At 44.0% G+C, this 21,739-nt stretch overlaps 1 protein-coding gene across 6 annotated transcripts in view; it reads left to right on the forward strand.

Moving 5' to 3' along the window:
* Nucleotides 1-21,739, forward strand: part of SFMBT2 (Scm like with four mbt domains 2) — a 222,435-nt gene that overhangs the window by 92,529 nt on the left and 108,167 nt on the right. For 4 of the 6 annotated variants that reach the window (XM_026478728.4, XM_026478726.4, XM_057304585.1 and 1 more), the window contains 2 exons: nucleotides 13,452-13,540; nucleotides 15,205-15,451. In XM_026478728.4, coding sequence (XP_026334513.1) covers nucleotides 13,452-13,540; nucleotides 15,205-15,451 — 336 coding nt within the window. Of the gene's footprint in view, nucleotides 1-13,451; nucleotides 13,541-15,204; nucleotides 15,452-21,739 lie in introns of those variants that run through there. The other 2 variants (XM_044392055.3, XM_044392054.3) reach the window with 2 other exon arrangements.

The raw sequence follows: 21,739 nt of genomic DNA on the forward strand, positions 1-21,739 counted from the left end.
GCGTGCACGTGTTTTCAGTTCCTTTGAGTAAATATCAAGGAATGTAATTGCTGGATTGTATGGTAAGGGTATGTTTAGTTTTATAAGAAGCCACCAAGGTGTCTTCCCAAGTGGCTACACCATTTTGCACTTTGACCAGCAGTGAATGAGAGTTCCTGTTGCTTCACACCCTCACCAGCATTTCGTGTTGTCAGTGTTCTGAATTTTTGCCATTCTAAAGGCATATAGTGGCATCTCGTTCTTGTTTTAATTTGCTTTGCCTGATGACATATGATGTGGAGTATTTTGTCATATGCCATTTGCCAGCTCTCTGTCTTTTCTGATGAGGTATCTGTTAAGGTGGTTGGCCCATTTTATAATCAGGTTTTTATCTGATTGTTGAGTTTTAAGAGTACTCTATATCTCAGGTAACAGTCCTTTACCAGATGTGTCTTTTACAAATATTTTCTCCTAGTCTATGGCTTGTCTTCTCATTCTCTTGACAATGTGTTTTGCAGAGCTGAAGATTTCCATTTTAATGAGGGCCAGCTTCTTTCTTTCTTTCATGCATTGTGTCTTGGGTGTTTTATCTAAAAATGCATCACTGTACCCAAGATTATCTAGGCTTTCTGTTGTGCTGTCTTCTAGAAATTTTAAAGTTTTACATTTTACATTTAGGTTTATGATCCATTTTGAATTAATTTTTGTGAAGGGTAATTTTGGTAATTTGTAATTGCACAATCTGTGTCTAGGTTCATTTTCTTTTTTGTATGTGGATGTCCAGTTCCAGTACCATTTATTGAAGAAACTGTCTTTGCTCTAATGCATTGCCTTTGCTCCTCTGTCAAAGATCTGTTGACTGAATATATGTGTATCTGTTTCTGGGCTCTCTCTTTTATTCCACTAAACTATATGTTCATTTTTTCATCAACACCACACTGTCTTGGTTACTGTGGCTTTATAGTAAGTCTTGACGTCAGGTAGCGTCGGTCCTCCAGCTTTGTTCTCCTTCGATATTGTCTTGACTGTTCTGGATTTTTTTCCTTTCTGTAAAAACTTCAGAATCATTTTGCTAATATCTATGAATTGCACTGAATCTATAGAGCAAGATTGGAAGAATTGACATCTTGACAATATTGAGTCTCCCTATCCATGAACATGGAATATCTCTTTATTCAGTTCTTTGATTTCATCATAATTCTTTCATGCTCTGGGGAGGTCAGTCTTTGGTTCTCTTCAAGCCTTCCCCTGATTCAGTGACACCTACCCACACTGGGGAGAGCAGTCTGCTTCACTCAGAGTCTTCTGATTTCTGTGTAAATTTCATCCAGAAATACCCTCGCAGAAAAATTCGGGATCATGTTTGACCAAATACCTGGGCACTTGTGTCCCAGGCATGTCCACACATAGAATAAGCCATTACAGTTAGCAGCTGCAAAAACCATTAAAAGATAGGCTGACTCATGTAATTAGATATATACAGAGGGCATGTTAATGTAAATTTTATGCAAGCTTGTTTTTTCTTTCTTTTCAAAGCTTACACCTAAGGGAAAATTTTGAATGGAAGCTATTTTGCTGCAGCAAAGAAAGTAACTTTATAGAAAGAAACAAGTCAAGTATGTGTGAGAGAGAAAGACCTGTGAGAATAAAATCTTTAACAAGAAAGTGTCTTATTCCATTGAACTTGGAGCCCCGGACCTTTGTGATATGTCAATTCAGTCTTGACAGTTTCTCTGCAGAGTGAACTAATAAAAGACCTGTAGGAAGTTTTTCTTAGTGGAGAGGAAAAAGAAATGTCTTACTCTTTGGAAGGGTATTCTTTAAAAGCAGGAACATGTTTAAAGCAATAGCAGAAATGCCTGTAAGGTGAGATATTGGCAGCTAGAGAAGAATTGGAGAGAATGTGCTCGAATGGGAGAAATTCCACATTTTATTGGATAAAAGTCTCTAACCAGAGAACAGTGATCAGGTTTTAACTTTCTCCTAATGGTTTTGAGGCTATTTATCCTCTAGGCTCTTAAAAGATTTGAGGCAGAGTAGTATGAGTTGTACGTTGAGAATGTCATAAGCAGTTTTTAGCTTTATGGCTTTTGTTTTGTAAATCTTGGTCGTTTATAGCGCTAAGAGGTTTTTTAGGAACTTCAGAGAACTTTGGAGAAGCTGTTGGTCCCTAGAGGATGTGTCGTACCCTGTATTTCTTTCATTTCTACGTGATGCCCTCGTCTGAAATGAGCAGTATCAGCGTTGCCTAATGGGGCTGTCGTGCATATTCCTTCAGAAGGAGAACTCCAGAGAGGTATTACATGTCTGTCCCACCTCCTAAGATGTTTATGATGCCAGCTCAATTAAATGGATGGGTCTCTGGCTTTCTGGGTTTTATGTGCTGCAACTGCAATCTAAAATGACTGCTTGTATCATGTGTAAGCAGTTGCAAGCCAGGCAAATGAAAGAAGTGGGAGTTCATTTGTGAATGCTTGTGGCGTGCTATTGAGTTAAACCATATTTTATTGTAAGGTCTGTGTAATATCCATGGTAACAGTGGTTCTTCGTCTGAATCCAACAAGTTAGGTGTCAACAAAAGATTAGTAAAACAGACACAATGCGCAAAGCCGTTGGGTCTGTCTGTCCTTCCTCCTGCGACAGAGATGTACCAAACACCTGCCGTGTGTGTTTGTCACAGGTCCTGGGCGGGCTGTAGGAACGTGAGGGGCATGGGTGGAGTGGAGACGCAGGCGCGGACTGTCTTGAGGCAGATGAGAACAAACGTGTAATAAATTGTACATCGTGTTCAGGCTGTGAGTGGAAAGACTCTGGGACTCCAGGAGGGACTATAGCTGATCCTGGAAATTAGGGAGAACTCCTGAGGAAGTGATGGTTGAGGTGCGGGTTTGCAGGAGACACAGTGGGGGGAGGGTGTTCCTACGCCAAAGGAGGAGGATATCCAGGCCAGTAATGAGGCCGCTGGGGAAGAGTTTAGAGAAAACCAGTGTGGAGAGCAAAGGGAAGAGTAGTGGAGAGGGACCCGGTCCCGCAGGACATTGGGACAGGTTTGGGGAGTTTGACATTTATTCGAAGATTCATTGGCTGCATGAAAGGATCTCCTGTCTTGTTTTAGAAGGCTTGTGTTGAATATAATATTCAAGGTCAAGAGCTATGCAATATCTAACAAAGACTTAATATCTAATGTAAATAAAGAGCTCCTACAAATCAGTGTATTTTTTAGAAGATCAAAGCTTGATTTTTGTAGGTAACAGGTGTGAGAGGACTCCCAGACGCCCATGGACATTTGTGAAGCGGCAGTGGAATCGTGATCCCAAGGCTCGGAAAAGAGGTCTGGTCTGCAGAGATAAATCTGGCAACTGTTGCTGTTGCTGTGGTTAAAGTCATGGGAGTGGATGAAATTATCCGTGGAAGGACCGCAGAGTGAGAAGAAAAGCAAGCCAGCCCAGGGCCAGGTTCTAAGTAACCCCGAAGCGTTGGAAGTTGAAGGAGATGGGTGGAGAAGGCGTGGCTGGAGAAGGAGGAAAGAAAATCCGGGTTTGGTGTCCTGGAAGCCCAGAAAGTCTTTGTTCCAGGGAGGAAGTCGTCGGTAGAGCAGTGCAGTGGGCGCGTGGTCCTCGTGGGGCAGGAGGTTGAATGGATGCAACAGTGAGTGAAGAGTGCAGTCTTCTTTGCTTACGTTTGGTTTTGGAGGGGAGCAGAGAAGTAGGGTATTGACTATTTCAAGGGAGGTTTTTATACAAGGTTGGGTGGTTCTAGGGCTTGTAGGGAATGGTTTGGCTCAGTCTTTGTTTATGCTGTGGTGATAAGCATGGTCACTGTAGTTTCACAGGGGGACAGATGGGCAGTCAGAGGGAGGCAGGCGAGGGGAAGGTGAAGGACAGTTCTCCGGATCTGGGTACAGGATGGGAAGGTGGTGGTTCTAAGTCAGGAGAACAAACATGGGGGTGGGGGTGGCTCCTTCAGACAGCGCCCCTTAATCTGCGTGTCACTGAGGGAGGCACTCCCTGCTGCTCCTGCCCCAGACGGACGGACCGCATGCTACTACCAGGAGCTGGCCAAAATGTATTATGCAATCCCCCCAAATCCCCTCAACAGTGCTTCACGGCATATAGATATATACTGATGTACTCGCCTTATTTAAACAGGCAAATAAGATGCCATCAGAGCTTATTAGAATACATTCCTTTTCCAGGGAGCTGTGACTTGTGTGAATGGTAGGAATAGCTTAACTACCAGTGAAGTGAAATCACAAAGCTACTGCTTACGCCAGATGGAGGGGTCGGTGTGCAGAAATCTGGTTTGACTCCTGAGTCTTAGGGTGATCTCAGGTGTGCTCGTTTTCTTGTTTGTATGGGCTTATGTGCGTGACACAAAGAACAGAAGTTGGGCTTGGATGTAAAAGACATGCGGAGGCTGGGAACTCTAGTATGCTCTCTAGTGTCACTTAGGAAATACCTAGCTCTGTGTGTCAACGTAAGTATTGATACAAGCCTCGTGTGTCATCTGTTCGCTATTGATCTTGTTCTAAAAAGCTTAAGCAAGTCACTGTCTTTGTGCATGATGGATCCCGTCGCGTTGGCTGTTCTTGCAAAGTTGAACGAGACAGATTGGCATTTTACCACTATATAACAGGTGATCGATTTTATAATAATGCGAGGAAGCAGGAGTAGAAGCTAAAAATGAATTGGCTACCCATCACGGTTCACATTAGGGATTATTTTCCGTTAAGGTAGGTTTCCTTTGTTGGTCCCCTTTTGTCGGTGTTTGAAGATGTGATCATTAGCATTAATTAGCATTAATATCCAACATAGGGAGAGGCGGTTAAGGGATTGGAAGGCTAAAGAGTATCATCACGCTCTGGAAGAAATTTTTTTTCCAATTATAATTTCTGAAATTAATAAAATATTATTAACCATGTGGTTTTTATACCCATGGCCGTCATTTTGTATCTGAGATCTGATGTACAGGTGTATTAAAAGTTAAATTTGGATTGTCAGAAATTTGTGTATAATTAAAGCATCATTTTGCAATATTTCATACTCGTTCTTCTAAAGGAAGACTGAGTATGTTTATATAAACATTTTTATAATATTTTTTATTATATTATGTTAGTCACCATACAGTACATCCCTGGTTTTTGATGTAAAGTTCGATGATTCATTAGTTGCGTATAACACCCATTTGAATGCATTAAAGAGGGAGCGATGGAGAGCATTATCGAAGAATACTTCACTGTTCACCAGCGTCGAGGCCCGTACCCCTAGAGCAGTAGGTGCCGGGAAGTCTTTTCTCATTTAATGCTTACAACCGCCCAGTGACGTCGTCCCCATGAAAAGTCACATATGACCCTATAAGAAGCTGATTTCAACACGGAGGAACTCTCCCCCTCTCATTCCCAATATTGGGGAAAATTCTGAGCAATGTGTAGAATGTTCAGTAGCAGAGAGCTTTCTTGTTAGGAGTCTGTGGACATACCAACCAAGGTTTTAATGATTATAATGGCCTAAATAGTCCATGTTTTAGGGATGTAGACTGTTCTGAGGTTCACACCACTCACTGTTCCTATTTCAGCTGAAAGTCATCACCCTCTGTCGGTTCCTTCCAACAGTTCTTAGATTGTGCTTTTGCGACATCCTACTCTCCAGAGCAAACTAATATTCCTTTTTGTAATTGTTCAAGTGTATTTATCTAACCGAACGAGTCCTGGAAGGTTAAATCGGGACTCCAGTCTACAGATGGAGAGTGTCAAGGAGTGTGTGTGCGCGTGCTCGCCCGTAAAGATAATTTTTGCGGCATTTTTCACGAGTTAACATCTTCGTCTACATTGTATTTATTCCTGAAGATAGGGATGCTTTATTGTATGTGGTCCATTGCACATAGTAGGAGCTTATCCATCCTGCTGACCTGTTGAGTCATTTTGTGATCTGTCCTTCTGTTTGTGGGAACAATTTAATTTGAACCTGTTTGAAAAATCAAGGTAGACTCTTTCCTCTGAAAACATCCAAGGGAAAGAATTTTATAGTCTTTTATTCTTAATAGTTGGTGTAAGTGCTTCCGTTTATAATTCACGGTTGACTGTTGGCCACTTTTTTTCTTTAGCGAAGTCCGTGCTGAAGAGTAGCTTCCTGATAAGTCAGAGGCTACTGCCTGACACCTTATTGTAAGGCCCAGTTCTGCTGTGAGCCGGGAGTTTCTGTGGATGGAGCACTCTTACTTATCTCTTCTTCCTCCAGAGACCACATTAAGGTGCTAGTAAAGGAAGAAAACATACATAAACCAACAACAGAAAGAATTGAAGAGAGACCAGTGCAGAAAAGAAATTTCAAATAATGTTCCTGCAGCTTGAAAGCTCACAATGGTTTGGTGACTGCCAAAGCTTGGTGGGGACCGCTGCAATCCCGCACTTGGTTGGGGGGGACCTTGGAGCCCCTGCAGTGCTGGGTGGGTGGGAGTCCTAGGTGGGGCTGGGAATGGCAGGGTTTAATGGGGTGCCTGTGGTCAGAACACTTTCCAGGCTCTGTGTCCCCCACCCTATTGGGACAACCGAGGACTAGAGACCACGTGTATCCTCTGGGTTCATCGCTGCAGAAACGGATGAAGTGTCTGGGGAGAACAGGAGAGGCCAGTTTGGGGGTTTGCTTCCCAGATGGGAGTTACCTAACGTCCACTCTGAGTCAGAAGCCCCTGCTCCAGGACAGAGTCTTCCCTTCAGGTTTTCTGTGGTCTCCAGTTGGAGTGTGATGCATGACCACGGGCCACCAGACACCCCAGGAGAGCCTCTGATAGGAGAGAGAAGGAGGGAGGTAAACCACAAAACAACCTCCCCAGAGATGCAGGGCATACAGGTGGAAAAAATCCTCTGGTTACTGTATCGAGAGGTTTTGAAAATGGCAGAGAAAGTTCTAGAAGAAGGGAACAACCAGAGAGCAAGACGGAACCCCAAATATGACCGACAAAATAAATTCAGAGAAGCTTCGGTTGGAAGTAAGTGGAGAAATTGCCATGAAGAACAAAGAAGCCTCCGTGTGTTTTCACTCTGAAGATAGGGGAATGCTTGGCTTTTCTTTTACCTAGAGTAGATCTGAGTGAAAGTGGCTCACTTTCCCGTGAGTGGAAAGGTATGACGCAGCCCGTCTTCCCCGAGGACCTGTCTGTGCAACCTGGTGACACGGACAGAGAGGGGAGTGTGTTCCTCTGACTTCACCGCGGGTCTCAGTGTTCAGGGTCTGCCTGAATGGGCAGCTCTGATGGGCAGCTTTGTACGGCAGACCAGTGTCCACAGCAGACAGCCTCCTTGAGAAGTGAGGAATCATTAAATTCTCTGTGTTTACGTGAGCTTGATGGGCCTAGAAGTCCAACACGACTGGTGTTTTCCCAAATCCTGAAAAAAAAATGATGATGATCTTCTGCCTTTTATTTGGAACCTTTTTTTTTTTTTTCAAAGTAATCTCTAACGCCCATTGTGGGGCTCGAACTCATGACCCAGAGATCAAGAGTCATGTGTTCTACTGACTGAGCCAGGCAAGTGCCACCCTATTTGGAACCCTCTTTATAGATAGCTCTGTAATGCCCATAATGCTGTTGTGGGATTTGGGGGCCGTCTCTGAATGTCTTCGCCTACAAGCATGTGTGTGCACGTGTGTGTTTTCTTTTTCTGAAACTCATGTTCATGATTGCTTTCTTCAGTGAGAGAGGGGTTCCTCCCCAAAGCGAGGTGTTAAAATGAGGAATGTATCTTGGATTTTTTAAAAAGCTTAGTTGAATAAAGTATATATATTATCTATGCTAAGTCTATATAATATTAAACCTGAATAGAATCTTGAAAACATGTTCATGAGAAGGTTGTACAAAGATCCTGATTTTCTTCTTCTTTTTTTTTTTTAAAGATTTTATTTATTTATTCGACAGAGATAGAGACAGCCAGCGAGAGAGGGAACACAAGCAGGGGGAGTGGGAGAGGAAGAAGCAGGCTCATAGCGGAGGAGCCTGATGTGGGGCTCGATCCCATAACGCCGGGATCACGCCCTGAGCTGAAGGCAGATGCTTAACCGCTGTACCACCCAGGCTCCCCCTGATTTTATTCTTCTTATGCATAAATAATCTTCTTGTGAGGGACGCCTGGGTGGCTCAGTCGGTTAAGCATCTGCCTTTGGCTCAGGTTATGATCCCAGGGTCCTGGGATCGAGCCCCACATTAGGCTCCTTGCTCAGCAGGGAGCCTGCTTCTCCCTCCGCCTCTGCCTGCTGCTCCCCCTGCTTGTGCTCTCTCTATCTCTGTCTGCCTCTCTGACAAATAAATAAAATCTTTAAAAAAATAATCTTCTTATGAACTCCTAGGATTGTCTCTGTGTAAGCTAAAAACATGTGGAAATGATTACAATGTTATGGACAAACTTTTATCCATCTGCTCTGTTTTCATCTTAATCATTTCTTTCTTGCTGTAGAGTTCACATTCAGTGTCGTTGGGTGTGTGGTATGTTGCAGGTCTTCCAAAATTCAACGCGTGAATCATCTGATGGAAAAGACCACAGGGCAAGGCATTGGTTATCCTATTTGAGAAAGATGGTTCTTACATCCATGATAGTTGATTTTGAGTCTTTGAGGAGAGATGTTCTGTAGTAAATGAAAATTATTAGTCTTAGAATTTCTTTCTTTTTCTTTTTTTAAAAAAATATTGTATTTATTTATTTGACAGAGAGATAGCCAAGGAGAGAGGGAACACAGCAGGGGGAGTGGGAGAGGAAGAAGCAGGCTCCCAGCAGAGGAGCCTGATGTGGGGCTTGATCCCAGGACTCCGGGATCACGCCCTGAGCTGAAGGCAGACGCTTAACGACTGAGCCACCCAGGTGCCCCATAGTCTTAAAATTTCTAGTTAGAAACTTATGTGGACACCCAGGAAAGTAGAGATCACCTTCTATTGCAATGAATTCTGAGGACTTTCTAGGCAATTTTTATTGTACTAAAATTTAGCTGAATTCAACATTACTTAAAATAAGCGTGTTGACTGAGAATTGTAGACTTGTTAGGCATATATATATATATATATATATATATATATATATATATATATAGCGGTATTTTTTGTAATAGATTTTACATTTGAACATTTAGAGTTTGGAGAACTAAATGTTGACTGAAACAGTTTTTTCTTTAAAAGTCACAGTATTTGGGATGCCTGGGTGGCTCCGCTGGTTAAACATCTGCCTTCGGTTCAGGTCATGATTATCCTGGGGTCCTGGGATCGAGTCCTGCATCGGGTTTCTTGCTCAGTGGGGAGTCTGCTTCTCCCTCTGCCTGCCACTCCCCCTGCTTGTGCTCTGTCTCTATCGAATAAATAAATGAAATCTTTAAAAAAAAAAACACACCAGTATTCCTGAGGACTGTTTCCTTTCTACTTCTTAATCAAAAGCTATTGGTGTATCTTTACAGCTAAGATACATTTTTTCAGGGAGAGTAATTTGGCCAGACACTCTGTGGCACATCAAAGATGCTTCAGAGCCTGGCACGGAGACATTAATGGATAGTTATAGGGCCTCTGAACTGGAGGGCTCACAAGGTATAAATTTCAGAAGCATCTCTAGTGTTCTCTTACTGTAACTCAACCCACTTCAATTTCAGCATCGTACGATGTCCTCATAGGGTGATGGTTTATTTAAAAATTTTTAATTTAAATGTTCACTTTGATTATGTGGATCTTAGAACCAACCCTTAAGTGAACAATTGGACTTTCTTCCTGTAGTGGATATGGACATAAAGTCTGTCGAGTATAGGACCATTTTTCACTCAACTGTCCTGATGGTCATTTTTTGGTAAAGAACTAGGGAATGCATATTTACTGGGTATACTTGTATATTGTCCTCATCTTGAAATTTTTGGTTAAACAGTCATTTTCATATTGTCTGTATCACGCCTACAGTTTAAATTACTGATTTATCTGTATGCGAAATCTTTGAGACTCATAGATTCCTGTGGAAAGACTCCTAGTAGGATTGGCGGCTGCATACTTGAGTTTGAAGCTGGGGGTGACCCTTGTATTTTCTATGACTTTGGGAAAAGTTAGTTAGAAGCATCACCCTCAGAGCACTGTTAGGATGATCGCAAGATGCAGAGTAAGTTAAAGTTATGCTTGTAAAGTATAAGGTGAATACAGATTTTAATTCATTTGTTTTGTGTGCCATTGCCTTTTGGTCTTCTCAGTAACTGTGGGCATGCAGGAGGGCTGTCTCCGTCTGTTCACCTGCTGTAACAAAAATACCACACTCTGCAGGCCTTATAAACAACAGAAGTTTGTTTCTCAGAGCTCTGGAGGCTGGGAGTTCAAGATAAGGCACCACCAGATTCCACTTCCTGGGTCAGAGTTGGTTTCTTCTGTTGGAATTTCACATGGTGGGAGGGTGGAGGAAGCTCTCCGGGGTCTCATTTATGAGGGCACTAATCCCATCAGGAGGGCTCCACCCTCGCGACCTCCTCTAAACCTAATTACCTCCCCAGGGTCCCACCTCCTGATACAGTCACACTGAGCATTAGGATTCAGTATGAATTTGGGGGGGGGCACAGAAATCGTTTAGTACACAGCAGGGGTTAATTTAGAAATGGGTAGAGCATTGAAAAATGGCAGCTACACTTTCTAATGACAGAAAAGGACACAGTAACAGTTCTGCCCCAAATATATGCATTACCTTATGAGTGTGTCTGTTGAAAATAAGGAAAGAGGGTATTTTATTTGAGCAAAAGGTCTGGTGGTAGAAACTGATGAACTATTTGTGAATTTCCCTGATGGCTAATGATTTTGAACATTTTTTCATATGTCTGTTAGCCATTTTTGTATGTCTTCATTGGAAAAGTGTCTGTTCATATCTTCTGCCCATTTGTTGATTTGATTATTTGTTTCCCGTGTATTGAGTTTGAGAAGTTCCTTGTAGGGAAATTCAAATCAAAACCACATTGAGATACCACCTTACGCCAGTTAGAATGGCAAAAATTGACAAGGCAGGAAACAACAAATGTTGGAGAGGATGTGGAGAAAGGGGATCCCTCTTACATTGCTGGTGGGAATGCAAGTTGGTACAGCCACTTTGGAAAACAGTGTGGAGGTCCCTTAAAAAGTTAAAAATTGAGCTACCCTGTGATCCAGCCATTGCACTACTGGGTATTTACCCTAAAGATACAAATGTAGTGAAGAGAAGGGCCATATGCACCCCAATATTCATAGCAGCATTGTCCACAATAGCTAAATGAAGGAGCCTAGATGTCCTTCAACAGATGACTGGATTAAGAAGATGTGGTCCATATATACAATGGAATATTACTCAACTATCAGAAAGAACGATTACACAACATTTGCAGCAAATGGACGGGACTTGAGAAGATAATGCTAAGTGAAATAAGTCAAGCAGAGAAAGAATTATCATATGGTTTCACTCATTTATGGAACATAAGAAGTAGGAAGATCGGTAGGAGAAGGAAGGGAAGAATGAAGGGGGGTAAACAGAAGGGGGAATGAAGCATGAAAGACTATGGACTCTGAAACAAACTGAGGGCTTCAGAGGCGAGGGGGTGGGGGAATGGGATAGGCTGGTGATGGGTATTAAGGAGGGCACGTATTGCATGGTGCACTGGGTGTTATACGCAAGTAATGAATCATGGAACACTACATCAAAAACTAAGGATATACTGTATGGTGACTAACATAACATAATAACAGATTATTATAAAAAAAAAGAAACTGATGAATGGGTGAGTTGCTGCTTGTTAAGCAGGACCGTGATTATTGCATCATACGGCAGAAAGCTGGACTTTGCAGCCTTGTCTGGATCCCCTTCATGTTGTCTGAATTCTTCCACTTTGATTTTGCTCTTGGTCTTATGATCCTTAACGGGCGAGGGAGGGCTATTGACCGAGATGCAGGTTGGTGATGGGACTAGCTGGTGTTGCTACTGTTTGCCCTTCTGTTGGCAATCATGCCAATGCACGTTCGCTGTTTCAGTCTGAAATTTGTGGGAATGAACAATAAATAGTTGGTGAGAGTGTGTAATAATTTAATATACACTTACAATGAAACAAGAGCTGCTTATTAATTGCCTGGTATGTATCTTCTTTAATCCTCCTAGCAGCTCATAAGCAAAAATGTTGTTAGCACAGCTGTGCTGATGAGGAAAGAGTATAAGATAAATTGGGTAAATTCCTCAAGGTTCTAGCCAGCGATGGCAGAACCCGCGATGGAGCCCAGATCTCTCTCATGCCATCACTTTGCTTTTCCCTCTACACCACTGTGGCCTCGTTGCCTTCTGTGATAACTCTGTTCCTTGAGGTTTGAGGGAGAAATTGTTGCATCCTGCCTTTGCAGAACCCAAGCAATGTGCCAACCAGTTGCGTCTGTAACCTTTCACAAAGGCAAAGTATTGGATGTGTTCTAGGCACTGCTCACCGGCCTGCTGGCTCTCCACGTGATCTGCAGAGTGGGTGGGTGGACGGGAATCTGGGCCATGCTGCTCGTGTGTTGCTGGCTCCGTGAAGCCTGTGATGCCCCGGGAAGGCTCAGGGTCTCTCCTGGGCATGGACGTCACCTGGTGAAGCCTTTGGAGATCCGTAATTTGGGGATGTGCCAGGAAGTTACCTGTTTCTCTAGTGTCGGTTTCTAAGCACTTGGAGATTGTTGGCTTCCAAGTCTGAAATTTCTTTCTTCAAAGATGTCTCGGATACATTCCTGCCTTGCTCGCGGTGTGGTCCCCACTGTTTGGGGCCCCATCCCTGTTGTTCTCGGAGAGCTGTAGCAGCTTCTCACCTGGGTTTCTCTGCCATTAGCCTCTTTTATTTCCACTCAAGCCTCTGTGCTATTTTCAGATCCGTTTTATGCAGAGATTTCCTGTTGATTCAATGTGGCTGCTTTGTGGGCTGACGCTCGGCGTTGTTTCCCAGGGTCCTGCGCTCAGACTGGGCCGGAGTCGGCCGGTGACTGTGCTGCCTTCGTCCCCTTCCTCCCTCCCTGGGCCAGTCTCCTCTGCTGTGTCTCTCAGTCAGAAAGTCCCTTCTCCTCTTCTCTACCTGCAAAATCCTTCCGTGTAATTCAGAGCCCACTGTTCTTTTTCCACCTGGAGGCTGTCCTCTGACTTCTGTCCGTCACTGATCTCTTCCTCCTTGGAAACTCCCCCCCCCCCCGAATTCTGTGCTTTACGATATCTTCTTTTCGCTCACAGAAGTTTCTGAGTAGATTTTCATTAAACTTCAGGGCCCCCTGTTCTTTAATCCCTCTGATGCCCAGCAAAATAAGGGCACGCGGTAGGCGTGAAGTCACCCGTGGCGGACGGGTTTCTTGTCGCCGTGTTAGCTCTCCAGCGTGGTGCTTAAAGTGAAGAAAACAATCGAAATAACACATGTGTACAGAGAAGTGGTGTGATTTTAAACTTAACCTGATACCCCCCTGCTGTGCTGAAGTGTGTGTTTTTTCTTTTTCTTCTTTTGTCTTGCCAGCAATCAAAGAGAAGTACACAGACTGGACAGAATTCCTCATTCGTGATTTGACTGGTTCCCGGACGGCACCTGCCAGCCTCCTGGAAGGTGTATGTATTGTTGTTATTCACTATTCTGTGTCCGAAGCCTCACGGTTACATGAACACCTTTGCCTATATCCTTCGGCGGGTATACGTGTCCATGTGGATATCTCTGTCCAGACAGCCTAACTTCCTGTTTTTTCCTGAATTGTTTAGGTTAATGATTCTCATGGCACGGAAACATCTTCACCTGTGATACAATCAATACGTGGAAAATTGTGTGTGAACACATTTTTTAATAATACTATGTTAGGGTATCTTTCCACTATCCTGTGCGTGTAAGGCTCTGTCCTATATTTGTGAATATAAATAAAATCCAGGAGAAGACCTGTTCTGTAGAGATGGCCACGAAGCAGATGCGTACTCTATTACAGTCTTGGAGCATGCTGATAAACGGTTCCATCGACTGTTCCGTTCTGGATGTGTAACCTCACGCTAACAACACACACGTGTTGAGTAATAATTGAATTAGCCTCCCTTATGAAAACAAGAGGAGAATTGGCTAATCATATTTCAGTGTGTTTAAAGTATGTGTAAGGTACCGAAGAAAAACCAGTTTAATCTGCAGTCTCGATGGTTCATTTGACAATAATTTTATGGTAAAGCGTTTTAATATTTACTATATATATTAGAACAGAAGGAGCATGGAGCACTGTACTGTCATAAATAATTACTGAGTTACCAAATCTGTTTGAGGAATGGCCCCTCAAAAATGGGGAAACATAGTAAATAACAGGAATACGATGTGGATTTTGACGATATCATTATTCTCTTAACGTTAACTATGGATTTCCCTCCTCTCATAAATGACATGGACTTTTGGAGCACTGCTGTCTAATACACAGTTATCTGGTTTTGTTCTGTGAAGATTTTGCTTATCTTAATGGCTCCTAATGTGTTTGGTTAACAAATCAAAATAATGATTCTTCACCCTTTCGGAAGGACAAATTGTCTTACTCTGTTCATTCTTCTTTTTTTTGAAAACATATTTGCCTACAAGGCTGACTGAACAAACACCCTTTTCACGTACTAACATATGCTGAGAAGGTTCCTTATATGGGGCAGTAATTATATGTATATATGTGTATATATATACATTCTCTAAACCAACGATTGAATCAAGTGTAGAAATAACTTCACATAAATGTCTAATGTCGCTGATCCTTAATGTGAATTAGACATGTCATTGGCACATAGTCATGCTTTGCTCACATGAACTATGAGGGAGTCTTAACCATTAGCGTGGTAGCCATTGTAAGATGAATGTCTATTGAGTCATGGGGTAAGTTGATAGCCCCATAGTCTATGGGAAAATATACATTTAGCTACCACATATTTTCTAGCGGGAGGCCAATTTGGTGGAACTCTTCTTAAAAGCATGCTTATTTCTGACAAATGCAGTTTTATCTGGGAAGGGTGATTTGTTTGGTGAGAACTGAGCACAAACTGTTATGTTCTGTTTACTTGTGATTCTTGTTGTTGGACAGAGGGCTGGGTGGAATGAACGTGTGTGTGGAAGGAGCGGGAAGAGGATGGGGGTGGAGGGAAACACCAGACTGTTTGCCAGTAGCTTGGATGATGGTGTGAAAAAATATTATCTTCTGCTGTCATCTGTTTCCATGAGAACCTTAAAATAAAGTTTAAAATACGGAGTTTTGCTTCTGTTTAAACAGCCTCTGCGAGGGAAAGGCCCTATAGACCTCATTACAGTTGATTGCTTAATAGAACTTCAGGATTCTCAGAGCCCTTTTCAGTACTGGATAGTTAGTGTGATTGAAAATGTTGGAGGAAGATTACGCCTTCGCTATGTGGGATTGGAGGACACTGAATCCTATGACCAGTGGTTGTTTTACTTGGATTACAGACTTCGACCAGTTGGTTGGTGTCAAGAGAATAAATACAGAATGGACCCACCTTCAGGTAAGGGCCAAAGCTTTTGCTGCTGCAAAGTATTTTGGAAAAAGATGTAATATTTTCCTGGATGTGTCTCTCGAGAGTTTGTTAGCTCCTGGTGGTATCTTTTACACGTGTGTATGTGAATCTTAAGCATTTTAACCTGAGAATACTCTTCTATGGGAAATAGAACTCAAGACCTCAGTTAGTAGTGTTCTAAAAGGAGAAAGTGGTGGAGGCTGTGGTGAAGCTGATCTCATTCCTTTGGAAGCACTGATTCACAATGCACTGGAACTTGGTCATAGTCTCCCTTTTTCCTTAGAAATTTTGACAGTCTTGGAAGACACGCTGTCTGCCCATAATCCTCCATTCATGCACCTATCCATTCATTTATCCATCCATCTCCATTCATCCATATCCCTCCCTCCATCTGTCCATCCACACGCTTACCCACCTATCCATTTACTCACCCATTCCTCCAATCTCCCAGCCTCCCACCCATCCCCACCCATCCTCCAACCATTCCTCCAGCCGACTGTCCAACCAAATGCTTATCGTTATATAATCTGTCCTGGCCTGGAAATAACACATTTCCTGGCACGTCATGGATTTTAATTCGCTTCAAACGCCCTGTCACATGACTTTCCAAGCCTTCGTTGGATAGAAGAGTGCATTATGCTTTCTGACATACCTCACTGGGCAAAAGTCTCACTGTTCACAAACTAACCATTCTTGAATGTTGACCACGTGCCAGGTGATTTTACATCTGCTGTGTTGTTTGTTTTGATTACAAAAAAGTGCTACATGTTTGGTGTGAATATTTCCTTTTCCAGCAGAGGAAATTTGAGACTGAGGTTAAGCTAAGTGTCCCAGGTCATCTAATTTGGAGAGGGGGGATATACTGTAGTTCAAATTCTTAGGCCCCTTGCTCCTTTCTTCCCATTCCCCCTGCTGCCCATACTGGCCTTACCAACCTTTTGATGGGTATCCTCAGAACAAAAAACGTTGGATCCTTATGGAATTAAAGATGCCAAGGTAGAGCTATTAATTTCTTCCAGAGATTGCTGTTTTTCATTCTCATCAGTTTCACCAGGTGTATTGGAAGTGAAGCACTAAGTCCTTTGTTAAAATTGCCAGAGACTTTTTTCTCCCCTATTAGTTGCCAGTGCTGGTCTGGAGTACATGAAACTGGGCACTTAACATTTTTCCTTTCTGTCACTCAACGGCTTTAACTGAAAAAAAAGGTTCTTGGTTCTGTATGTCATGTATTTGCATTTGTGTTGAGTTTGACAGGCATATAGACACGTAACATGGTATTTTATTAGTAGTATTGTTGTCAACATTTTGAGAAGCAGCCAGGAAATCCATTTATACCCTGAGTAATTTTGGACTATGATGACAAACAAAGGGCCTGTCAGTGTTGAGAAAAGATCCAAGCTCACATTTGCCTTGGGATTCATAACCTCGCAGGAGAAATTTACTTTGTGTGGGAAGCTGGGTGTATAAATCTTAGCTTAGTATCTAATTGCTTTATAAATTTTAGGAGATCCCTATATTTGCCAGTGTGAACATTTGTAGCAAAGCAAAGGATTATTAGTGGCTTCTTAGGTTCTGTTCAGTGTTCCTTTGCTGTGAAGTCATGGGACTCATACTCAAAAGCAAGAATGGAAAGTGTCACCATAGAAACTTGGGAAATATTTGCATAGGAGAGCTCTCTCTCTTTTGTAGATAATTTAATGTCTTTATAAGATAAGAATAAATTGTGTTTACTTGTCCTAGTAATTTTCTGGACATGAGTTGTCCATTTCACGGAAGAATTCGTGGGTGTCCTTAAAGAACTTGGAGAAGGCATTCATTGTTAAGAAGTCATTTTCCCAACATTTAAATTGTTGGCAAGAGAAGTTTTGCATGGGAGGAGAAAAATAAAAGGCAAAAGGACACTCCAAGTGTGGCCTTTACTTCTCTAGATACAATAGTTGCAAGATAAAAACTGGATTCTCTTGCCTCGTTTAGCAGAACAGCATGTGGGGCCGTGATTATTACCCGTGTGTTTTATTATTTTTTGAAGTTTTTATTTAAGTTCTGGTTAGGTGATATACAGTGTTATGTAAGCATACAATACACCGAGTCAGCACTTTTGTACCTCACCCGGTGCTCACCACGGCAGGTGCACTCCCTCACCCCCATCGCGTTTCCCCCATCCCTCCACCCACCTCCCCTCTGGTCACCAGCAGTGTGTTCTCTAGAGTGAAGACTCTGGTTTTTGGTTTTTGTTTTTTGGCTTTTTATTTGTTTGTTTGTTTTTTGTTTTTGTTGAGGGAGCTGGAGTGAAGGCAGGAAAAACAGCGTGGTGCGAGAACCATGCAGAAGGGCTCTGTTCCAGGCATTTTGCCTTGTACAGGTAGAATGCAGTCGTCAGGTCGGACTTGTAACTGGCATTATTTCAGGCATTGTTCCAGCCCCTGCGTCTTGCAGTCGTGAGTCTGAAGCCTCGCAGTTAAACGACCTGGTGGTTCAAGGTCACACTAGTGAAGCAGGGTTGCAGCTAGGACGCTGGTGTCCAAACTCCCAGCCCAAGTCTCCTTCTCCTGCGTTACACTGACATTGGGAGGTCTAAAAAAGAAACGGGGAATAGAAAGGGTGATTTTTTTCCCATAAATTAAGTCAGCTTTAACAGCCAGGCTGGTGTGGAGGAGCCCCTTTCCCTCAGTGTTGAACGGAAGGCCAACTGCAGTCGTTTAGGGATTTTCCGGCACATTGGCCTCCCCCGTGATCCACCGGGCTGCTAAGCATGCCCCATCTTCAGGGTGCTGTTCTTCTCGATGTGGCGTGGCCCACCCCTCTCACTTTGTCCACACCTGAGAGGATTTTCATAGCCACTCGTACTGAACATCTGGGTCTGTATCTCTGCTCTCTCCCCAGTGCCTGACACTGTGCCTGGCATGTAGCAGGTGCACAGTGAATGTTCATTGAATGAATTGACTGAATAGAAAGTTGGGTATGTCTACAGGGAGGGCAGGAACCAGCCAAGTCCACCTTCCAGGAGCCAAATAATCGATGGGGCTTTGGAAGCCAATCTGGAGGGGGAGGCCCTGGAGTGAAGACACCCCCAGAATGGTGAGGGCTTGCTGCCCTCTTTGCCCCTGATGTGGGAGGGAGCTTTTGAAGACAGGGTCAGATCAAGCAGAGAGGCTCCCAGCATGGCTGCAGGACCTACTCTGTGCACAGGAATACGGTCTTGTGGGTTTCATGATCATGTTTGTTCCTCTGGAGGAGCTCATGTGTGCCTCCAGCTGGAGGAAGCTGGCAGAGCAAGAAAACATAGACTTGGAGCCAGGGTCTGAGTTAGCTTCTCCTTGCACTTCTGTTCCTCGCTACAGAGCCGTGGGCAGTCCCTCCACTTTCCTCCTCTGTGAAATGGGGGTGAACAGTACATTTGCTGTGCTGCTGAGTGTTACAAGGTCCCGCAGGGGATTGCCGTTTTCTGGGTATTCAATCTGTAAACAGAGTTTTATGGTTATATTTGGTTTTCTAAGAAATTTAAGTAGGTCGTTGAGGTCAGGAGTTTTTTAGAGACCCCACCTGCTTTCATATTTCTGGATGCTTAGAAAGCACCGTAGACACAGATGGTTTTCTCGCAGTTCTGGGGGATGGAAGACGCAGGTGAGGGTGTCGGCAGGGTTGAGTGCTGGGGGGAGCCTACTTCCTGATTTGTGGATGGCCTCTTCTTTATGTGCACATGGAGAGAGAGAGAGCTCCGGGGTCTCTTTTAATAAGGGCACTAATCCCATCATGGGGACCCCACCCTTATGATCTCATCTAACCTTGATTACCCCCTGAAGGCCCCATCCCCAGATACTGTCCCGTTGGGGGTTAGAGCTTCAACATATCCCTTGTGGGGAGACATGAACATTCAGTTTGTAGACTTCCCAACATCTGTTAACAACCACGGACCAGTCTTTGCTCACTGGCAAGAGATGGAAGCAGTGGTGGTTGCAGGGTGCGTGAAGAAGGGGATCTCCCCTCTAGGCCTTCATTTAGTCAGAGGCCGCGAGCTGGTGGTCTCTCACCCCTCTCCTGCTTTCTGCAGCTCTCGCCTTTGCAAGAGCAGGCCAAATGCTCGCTCGGAAGGGGATCGCCTCATTTTCACATAGGCTTCTAGTTAAAGATGGATCAGGCCCGGTTTTAATTGCTTATTACTTCCCCACCAACAGAAATAGACATGATACACTCTATTAAATTACCTGCAACACAATCATTTTAAGAAAATGGTTTATGTTCTTTTAATGGTGCTATTTATTGTCCATAAACTTGCCGGTGTAACCAAGCACCTCTCTGTCTAATGAAACACACACATGGAATGTTGTGCTCTGCTTATTGAAACCATTAGGTGTTTGGCTTTTGCAGGCAGTTGAGCATCCTGAAAAAACCACATTTGATTTTCACCTTTCCACTTTCGCCATGGGGTTACAGTCCGTATTAGGGCTTTATAGCCTCAGAAAGAAGACAAAGGATCTTAAAATTGTAGGACAGAGACCCAGGTCCTGTGGAACCTGGGTTTCTTGGTCTCTTCAGGCTGCTACAGAAAATAAACAGCGCAGACCTGGCGGCTCATCACCAGCAGCATTTATTTCTCACACAGTTGTGGAGGCTGGAAATCTGACATGCAGCCACCCACAGATTTGATGTCGACTGAGGCCCCAGCCTGCTTCCTGGGTCACTGAGGGTCGCCTTCTTGCAGTGTCTTCACATGGTGGGAGGGATAAGGGGGCTCTCTGTAGGTCTCCTTTGTAAAGGGCACTAATCCCACTCATGGGGGCTCCCCCCTCATGACCTCCCAAAGGCCCCACCTCCTAAGCATCACTTTGGGGGTTAGGATTTCAACGTACAACGTTGCAGGGGACAGCAACATTCAGCCCGTAGGCGCTGGGCTTCTGGTTTGCTGAGAGAGAGAGAGAGAGAGACAGCATCAGGAGGACTGGGGGCTCGGCTTTCTGGGATGACGCAGTGAGCCCAGTGGTGCCCTGCCAGGTGTGTGTGCACACAGGTGTCAGGAAGGGCAGCGAGCGTCCCCACAGGGGTCTGTAGGTCACCATGTCACCTGGCTCCGTTCTGGGAGTCTGGGTCGGACTCCAGCCAGCTGGGCTTTTGCTCTGCTCTTGCATAGTTTTCTTGAACCACCCTTCTCTTACCTCCTCTCTGTCTCGGGGGCTCCCCTGCCCCCAGACTGTGGGAGATCAGGTGCCAGCATGGTGCACCTTCTGCCTTTTCCCCACCCTTCCTGTCTTGTCTTTGGCAATTGCCATCCTTTCTCATGACTTGGTTCTCCTTTTACTACCATGCCAAGGCTGAACTCCCTGTTGACCAGCTTCCAGGTCCCTGGGAAAGTGAACTTGTTCTCGCATGCTCAGGAACTCTAGGCTCTTGTGTGTTGTTTCCGTCGTGAGCCCCTCGTGACCTGCTGCCCTTGGTGTCCTCAGGGCTTTGCCTCCCAGAGTCCTCTGAGTTGCCTCCCCTCCACTGAGATTTTGATACTGTGCCCCTGAGCTGAACCGTCTTCCCATCCTCATGGGAAAATTCAGAGGGCTGTGAACTGGTCTCTCTTCCTCCTTGGTGGGACCCCTGTGATGAGCGATTTCTCCCTCGGCACCCCGTTTACCTGTGGATATTGGAGGGACCATTCATCCACTTTCTGCACGGGTGTTAACTGGGGCCTCACTGTGTTCCCCCAAATATGTCAGAAGCTACTAAGAGGAATCACATTCTATTCTTGTTCTGATATAGAAATGCCAAATTGGGGAAAAAAAAGAACTCCCCCGAGTCAGGAGAGTATAAATAAAAGTCTAAAAAAGATTATAGACAATATCCACAGTAGAGCCTCTCTTGTCATTAATAGCCCTTTATGGGACTTTGTGTAACCAACCATGAGTGACGGGGCTGTGCCTTGATAACCAGACTCCTTCCGGCTGCTTCTCTCTCCTATCGTAATTATGGGAGTCTGAAAAGACTCAATAAACTGTTCGAAACACAAGAGCTTCAGGCTCAAGGTGAGTTCAGAAGCTGTGGGCATCGAAATATACGGCTGCGTGCTAAAAAGCAGACATGCAAGAAATTAAAAATATAGCCCCAAAGGTTTAATGTTGCCTTTTAACTGTGCTTAAACTCATATTCACGTCCTAACTGTCTGTCTGGAGTAGCCCGGGTTGATATAGGGAAGGTATAAACATATCTCCTTCAAGTGAGTGCTTCTGCAAATCCTATTTTGATAAGGTCTTAAATCCGTTGAGATCAGATCATAAAATCCCCCTGCAGTCT

Source organism: Ursus arctos, unplaced genomic scaffold, assembly GCF_023065955.2.
Source record: "Ursus arctos isolate Adak ecotype North America unplaced genomic scaffold, UrsArc2.0 scaffold_30, whole genome shotgun sequence".
In the NCBI taxonomy this organism is placed as follows: domain Eukaryota; kingdom Metazoa; phylum Chordata; class Mammalia; order Carnivora; family Ursidae; genus Ursus; species Ursus arctos.